The sequence below is a fragment of the Piliocolobus tephrosceles genome, chromosome 6, assembly GCF_002776525.5.
Source record: "Piliocolobus tephrosceles isolate RC106 chromosome 6, ASM277652v3, whole genome shotgun sequence".
NCBI lineage: Eukaryota > Metazoa > Chordata > Mammalia > Primates > Cercopithecidae > Piliocolobus > Piliocolobus tephrosceles.
In genome coordinates, this window is record NC_045439.1 from 46,987,485 (window position 1) to 46,995,674 (window position 8,190).

The 8,190-nt window shown below is 33.6% G+C and overlaps 1 protein-coding gene across 1 annotated transcript in view; it reads left to right on the forward strand.

The window, feature by feature from the left end:
- Window positions 1–7,139, forward strand: part of C6H14orf39 (chromosome 6 C14orf39 homolog) — a 54,236-nt gene extending 47,097 nt beyond the window's left edge. Inside the window, exons 17-18 of the mRNA XM_023230009.2 lie at window positions 984–1,041; window positions 6,050–7,139. Of these exons, the coding sequence (XP_023085777.2) occupies window positions 984–1,041; window positions 6,050–6,249 (258 nt within the window). The 3' untranslated portion in view covers window positions 6,250–7,139. The remainder of the gene's footprint in view (window positions 1–983; window positions 1,042–6,049) is intronic.
- The last annotated feature ends 1,051 nt before the right edge of the window (window positions 7,140–8,190 follow it).

Sequence of the window (8,190 nt, forward strand, 5' to 3'; positions counted from 1 at the left end):
ACCTGTATTCTGCGTTGATATCGCTGGGAGCTGCAGACTGGAGCTGTTCCTATTTGGCCATCTTGGAAGCAACCTCCAAATCTAAACTTCTATATGTTAAAAAATTTTAAGGGCAAAATGACAAAGATGTAAAATGTTTGCAGTAAGATTGCAAAGAATTAATTACCATCTCTAGAATATAAAGTGCTTATACGTACCTATAAGTAAAAAATTACTTTCTCAATAGAAAAATGAGCAAAGTCCATTTGATAAATAGATAATTCACTGAAAAAGAAATTCAAGTGGCTTATAAAATCTATGAGAAAACAGATTTCCTTATTAACTGTCAAAGAAAAATAAATGTGCTTAACAGTGTTTATTCAGGTATGGCTTTTATATAAGAAACAAAGTTGGAACAACTTACATGTCCAGTATAAAAGGATGGTTGAAACTATCTGGTTTGTCTATTTAGAGGAATATTATAGAGTCATGAAAAGAGTCACATTTTAGAAGAATAATGACATGGACAAAAGCTCATGATGCAATGTGAAGAGGAAAAAAGTGCACAGAAAACAATGCTGTCATGATCTCATTTTTTAAAAAAGCCTGTTTTACTGAGAAAATAGACTTTTGGCAGCAAAACTTGATCTGAACTGATGTGAAGCTATCCACTTTCTATTACTTTCCTAGGCAAAAAACAAAACAAAACAAAACCAAGAACCTGATTTGTTAAAAGCTTTCAGGATAAAGCAAAAGATCATATTAAATTCTAAAGTAGGAGCTATCTTTAGTACAGTGTATTTTGCCTGAATCAAATCAACAGACCTTATTTTAATATAAGTAAATGACAGGTTTTGAAGATAGATCTTTTTAAGAGTGTGCTATATAAAGGTACCATATGTCTACTTCAATTCTGTGTATTAGAAGAACTAGGCTTTAGATTCAAATATATATACTGTATATACTGATTTCACAAATAATATGTAATGGAAATTATTTTCCAGTTTAATGAACATTATTCTGCAAGAAATCTAAATCCTCTGTCATCAGAGCAAGAGATTGGTAAGTTGTTTGAAGTTTGCTACATTTAAAAACATGTTAACTCGTTAGTACAGTATTTAGTTTCTCTAACTTATTTTCTTAGGTGCTCAATTTATTCTTTAGAAATTACTGTTACTTCTGCACTACTCACTGATATTATTTTCTTTCTTTTTTAAAGCAATTTGCTTTTCTCACTACTCTATTAAAACTTACTTTCTCCAAGGTTATTGACCTCCCAGTTATCAAATATTATGTGTATCTTGTATTTATTAAGACTCTTTGCAACATTTGATATAGTTGATTATTTCCATCTTTTTTTCTGTAATTTTTGGATTTCCTTTTCTCTCTTTGATACTTTTTATTGGATATTCTTCATTTTTCCTTTGATTAATTCATTCAACATATGAATATAAATGTGTATGTGTATTATATTTTATATCAGGTATGCTTTTGGGCTTTGGTGACAGAACAGTGGACAAGGATGAAAAATTCTCATATGGTTTATGTTCTAGTGTGAGAAACTGAAAATAGACAAATAAATCAATGTATAATTTATCAGATAGTACACTAAAAAACAATTGTTATGGACTTGAATAGTTAGACTCACATATTATGATTTTTAATCTAATATTACCTTTATGTTATAGAACGATACAAGATAAGAGATAATGGTAGGTACAGCATCCTTGTTTCATTGAGAGGATCACCAACTACCCAAGTAATACATCTTCTTTTGCCACTGCCACCCAAGGAACATGTCAGGCTGTTATGGACAAAAGGCATGTTGCATGTAGGTCACCTTGACACACGAGAGATGTAACTTCAATTTCACACCAGCCTTTTATACTTTTCTAGTCATGAGGCCCAAGGCCTCTATGCTAACTCATAGCTCCTCTAATTCAGGTGCAGTCTCACACAGCAGACTAGATAGATAAAACATTCTATGTTTACCTTAATTCTGTGAAAACAGTGCTGTGGGAAGTCAGGCTTCAAGTTCATTTTTGCAGGTGGGCCCGCATCTGCCCAGGCTTGATGTTAATTCTTTACTTATTATTGGTGATAAACACTATGCAGCAAAGTAATGTAGAGTAAGGGAAATAGGGAATACTTGGATTGGGAAGGTGATTGCTGTATTGCAAGGGAGTCAGGAAAGGCATCACTAAAAGTCAACATTGAGCAGAAGAAGGTGCAGATACAAGCTACTGGGAAAAGTGTTCCAAGCAAAGGGCAAAAAGGTCTTGAAATGGGAACATACCCAGTATGTTCACTGAAAATTAGTTAAATTGGTATGCTTTGTGGAATAAGGAAGGAGAGACTGGTGGGAGATTAAATCCAAGAGGTGGATGGAGAGCAAATCATGTGGGACCTGTAGATCATTAAGGACTTTGGGGTTTTTTTCCGAGTGAGATGGAAAGCCTCTGGAAGGTTTTAAGTAAAGGACTGAAGTGATCTGACAGGTTTTAAAAGAGTTATTCTGGCTGCTATGTGGAGAACAGACTATGGAAACAAGGGCAAAAGCAGGGAAAGGTCAGGAAGCTATAAAATGATACAAAGTGAGAATTGATGAGTAGTAGTAGAAGTGGTGAGAAGATGTCAGATTTTGGTTACAAAGTGTTCTGAAGATAGAGCTGGAAGAATTTGCTTATGGACTGGATATAAGGATTGAGAGAGAGAAAAAAGGATTGTGCCATGGTTTTGACATGAATAACTTGGAATGGAGTTGCCATTTATAGAAATATGGAAGGCTGTAAGAGTAATTTGAGATTGAGGAGCCAGGGGTTTCATTTAGGAAGTGTTTTAATTGAAAAGCCTATTTATTAGATATCTAAGTGAAAGTAAAGTAGGAAATTGTACATATGAATTTGGAATTCAGTGAGATGGAGACACAGATTTTGGAATTTTTATAAATGGTATTTAATGCTATGAGATCAGAATGAATCTACCAATTGTATTTATTAAATGTCTACCATCTAAAAATTTAAATCTATTTACATCCTCTTTTCTGAGACAGAGTTTCACTCTTGTTGCCCAGGCGGGAGTGCAATGGCATGATCTCGGCACAGCAACCTCCGCCTCCTGGGTTCAAGCGATTCTCCTGCCTCAGCCTCCTGAGTAGCTGGGATTACAGGAGCCCACCACCATGCCCAGCTAATTTTTTTGTATTTTTGGTGGAGACAGGGTTTCATTATGCTGGCCAGGCTAGTCTCAAATTCCTGACCTCAGGCAATCCACCCGCCTCCACCTCCCAAAGTGCTGGGATCACAGGCGTGAGCCACCGCGCACAGCCCACATCCTCTTTTTTGACACTCTCATTCATTTGACACTTATTCACTTCAGTGTTTTCAAATATACTACATACAGATAATGACCAAATTTATATCTTGCTGCACTGACTTCTAAACTCTAGGACCTTATTTCTGATTATACAGTTTAAATCTCTTCAGACATCTTTTGACATTAAAAACTCAGTGTAGCTGAAATCAAACTTGTTCTCCTTCTCATGTCCCTGATGGTGTCTCCATTATTCTGGCTTTTAATGTTTGGAGCATAGTAACAATTTTAACTTCTCTCTGTGACTGTGACTACATTCAACTATTCATCAAGTTTTGTCAGTTCTGTCTCAAATATTTATTTTTATTTTCTATTTTCATGGAAACCATTATATTTCAGAGTCTTACTATTCACTTGGACTGTTACAATAACATCCTAATTGGTGTTTTCCGTTTTTCAGCTTACCTATAGATCACAGCTTAATTAACCGTCAGTGCCCATAATGTGGCCATATCGTCACTGCCCTAATCAGATACCTTCAAGTAACTCCCCCATTGACTATCAAATTATGCTTCTACTTTTCTAATTTAGCTCCAACTACCTGTTTTGTTTTTTATTGGTATATAGTTGTACCTATTTATGGGGTCCATGTGATATTTTGATACCTACATACAATGTGTAATGATCAAATCAGGGTAATTGGAATATCGATCACCTCAGACATTTATCATTTCTTTGTGTGGGGAACATTCCAAATCTTCTCTTCTCGCTATGTCAAAATATACTATAAATTCTTGTAAACCATACTACTATTCTAGAACTTATTCTTAAATTCCATACTAGAACTTATTCCTTTCATCTAACTGTATTTTTATACTCATTAACCAATCTCTATTCATCCCCCAACATACCTTTTAAACCTTTTATCTTATAAGAGTAACCTGTGCTTTGACCAGACTCTGGAACTCAGTGTGTCTCAAGTATGCCCACACTTTCTTACCTGCTTTTTACTTCTTGCAGTCCTCAGCTTCTATCTCTATCTTTCAAGATAGAATTCTTTTCCATAATACCTTTTATTTATCCCCTCAACCTTCTTTTTCAAAAAGATTTCTCCCTCTCTTTTCCGAATATCTCTTCTTTTTTATACTTTTTAGCATTCTACCATCATTATTTACAAATAGATACAAAGTCTTCTCTAGATCACAGGTTTTTTGAGGGCAGGGATTTTTAAATGTACTTTTGAATTCCCCACAGCACCTATAATGCTGCCTTGCACAGTAACGTGTTCTTTTATTTACAGTGATCATATGAGTTTTATGAAGACTTCATATGAACTTCTTGTGAAATTAAAAACAAAATCAAATTCATTTATTCAAAGGGAAATTCAAGATTTTAGTTCTTTTTGGATCTGTGTTTCCATTATACTTATTTTTCTTTAAGTCGTATGGATGTGTACTGAGAAATACACATAGTCAAAAAAAAGTGAGAAAGGGAGAGGGGAAGAACACAAGTATCTGGTAGTCAGTCTGTCCATCTATCCATCTGTCTGTCCATCCATCCATCTATCCACCCATCTTATTGCTGATTGGCTTGGTTCTATTTAGGGTGAAATAACTGAGATGTTTAAAAATAAAAATAAAGTTATTAAATATATGAAAGTTTAAAAAATATATGAAACATTCAAAGTGATGCAAAGTAAATTATTTTGCTTAATATGCTATTTGATTAATTCCATATAAAAATAGATATTTTAAAAGACTTGTTTCAAGTACATATTTGATTACTATAGATTCAAAATTATTTAATGATAATTTTAAATTGGAATTAGGATGTTGAAAATATATTTGTATATTTATAATTTTATTAATAAGTAATATAATAAATTAAAAACAGTATTTTTCCTTAATGGCAATTCTGGGCTTCATCAACCAGAACTACATTTAAAGCTTATTTTAAAAATTCCTTTTAGAACTCTTTTTAATGTTCTGTCAGTTTCCTTGAACAATGCTATGAACAGTATATTGTAGTGACTCAATAAATAATAGTTGAATAAGTTTAATTTATACAGTATCTCTCAGATTCAGCATTTTTTCCTCCATTACCATCACTATGATTGTAGGTAAGGTTAGCCTTTCATTACGTCTTTACTGGACAATGGACTTTTATTTTATTTTGGTTAGTCCCACTTCTAGACTCTCCTGTTCCAGCCTTTGTACCTATTCTCTCCTGAATAATACTTACACAGCAGTTCAAATCATGTCATATCTCTGCTTGAAAATCTTCAATGAATTCTTGTTATCTACTAAATAAAGTCAGATTCCATAGTGGGACATTCAGCAGTCTTTCCAAGCTCATCCTCATTAATTTCTGCTTAATACATCTTTATTATTTCTCACTGCCCCTGCTAAGCTGAATAGATTTCTGTTACTCTAATACATCCTTTGCATGTCTATTTCTGTGCCTCTGCATCATTCTCTTCATTTGAGGCATTTTATTCCACTTTTTACTTTTTATACTAGTTCTTTATATACTAGAGTTCAAATTACTTGAAAATAGGGTTTAAGTTTGAGTCTGTTTTAATCTTCATAGTACCAAGGACAATGCCTTGCACTTAAGAGGAATACAGTTAAATACCTGCTAAATAGAAGAATGATTGAGTGTTACCATATTTATTGTATGCAGTATGCTATTATTCGGTAGGTTATAAAAATTTTATATAAGATGAAGAGCATGATATTGTAATGTTTATCTTCCTTAGGAAACTTATTTGAGAAGCCAGAAGGAGAAGATGGCTTTACATTTTCTTTTCCATCAGACACTTCAACTCATACATTTGGAGCTGGAAAAGATGATTTTAGTTTTCCATTTTCATTTGGACAGGGTCAAAATTCAATACCTTCTTCCTTAAAAGGTTTTTCATCTTCCTCACAAAATACAACACAGTTTACTTTTTTTTGAGCTAGTCATTAATTCCTTGAATTATTTTACTGTTCTGTATTCATGAGGGCATAAATTTACACATTATTGCTTAAAACATGAAGACTGCTTTCTTTTGTTGATTAAAGCAGTAATGTTTACATTGTTTGATTATATTTATTGAAATATTAAAATACTGAATATTTTGGGTTTTGTGTGTGCTATTAACTAATCATTATTTATTTTGGTTTGGATTTTGTGAGCCGTGTTCAGGTAGAACTTTTATTAATCTTAATAGAATTTGAGGCTTTTTTCATTACTCTTTATTTAAATATTAAGCCTGCTTCTCCTTGGAACCTAAGGTTTTTTTCTGGTAGTATTGTTGGTACTTTGATAAGAACAAGAACTGCAGTAGTAACGCCAGAGTTAGTGCTGAAGTGTACTTTAGCTACTAAAAATTTCTTTTAAAATTATTGGAATTCACTTTTGCTCCACTATATAGTATACAGAGTGGTACCATAATAATAATTTCAAATAATTTATGTTAATAACAAAATCTGTGTTATTTTCTTCTAATATAACACATGGTACAATTCTAATTTTATGAGTCATGTTAATGCCTTTAATGGATAAAAATTAAATGTGAAGGGCAAGAGTAATTTCTGAAAATTGGATTGTTGTATTAGTGGTGATCCTGTTAATATTTTTTTTGCTTAAATATTTTTTGAAGAACATTTAAAATTTTGTCTCCTTCAATAAAAAACAATGTCATCTTTATGTTTTGTGTTCAGTATTTTTCAATTAGTTATATAGCTTACATAAAGATATTTAACATTTGATGAACTTCTGTAAACATTTTGCTCAATATCATTGTATTTTGTGCTTTGTAAATTAGCTATATTGAGTTACCAAGTAATAAAGAGTTTGACTCCTTATTTTGATGTGACTGTTGATGAGTTTTTAAACCTAACCCCTTCTTTTCTTTTTCTGCCCCATATCTGGTCAAGTTGATCAGAAAGCCTGGTTGCTCCTTCCTTTGGTGCCAGTAGGAAGTTCAAACCACATATGGGAGCCCCCACCCAATTCCACCCCCTAACTACCATAAAAACCAAAAGCCAATCTTCTTTTTTTTTTTTTTTTTTGAGACAGAGTCTTGCTCTGTCGCCCCGGTTGGAGTGCAGTGGCCGGATCTCAGCTCACTGCAAGCTCCGCCTCCCAAGTTTACGCCATTCTCCTGCCTCAGCCTCCGGAGTAGCTGGGACTACAGGCGCCCGCCATCTCGCCCGGCTAGTTTTTTTTTGTATTTTTAGTAGAGACGGGGTTTCACCGTGTTAGCCAGGATGGTCTCGATCTTCTGACCTCGTGATCTGCCCGTCTCGGCCTCCCGAAGTGCTGGGATTACAGGCTTGAGCCACGGCGCCCGGCCAAAGCCAATCTTCTTTCCCTACTTCTTGATTTTTCAGTTCAGCTTAGGAGGCCTGTCCAGCTCTCCCTAGAAGGCCTTAATATATGACTAGAAAAATCTTTTAATACCCTATTAGGATGTGTGGCATCATCAGTTTCAATATGCAGATCAAATTTTGGGTAAGGGTCTTTTCTGCTTCTTCAGGGTGTCTACAAATTATCACAGTTGTATTACATTAAGCTGTCTCAAAGACTTAAAAAGAATCTCCATCTAACTAATGATAGACTTTAAGAAAATTTTAGACTCTGTTAAAAAAGAACCATCAAACTTTCAACAACTGCTTAAAAGATGAAAATTTCAGTTAAAAAGCTGGATTTTCTTTGTTTTTTAAACAGGTATTTATCTTATTGACTCTATGATTGAATTAATTGGTAGTTTTGATATAATAAAGACATGGGCTATATATGAGACAGGAGAAAAAGTTATAATTTGTTTATTGAGAAATTCAAAACTAGTTTTAGCCTTGAATGATTCAGTGATTCCATGATTTATTTTTACTTTAAATAGAGTAATGTCTA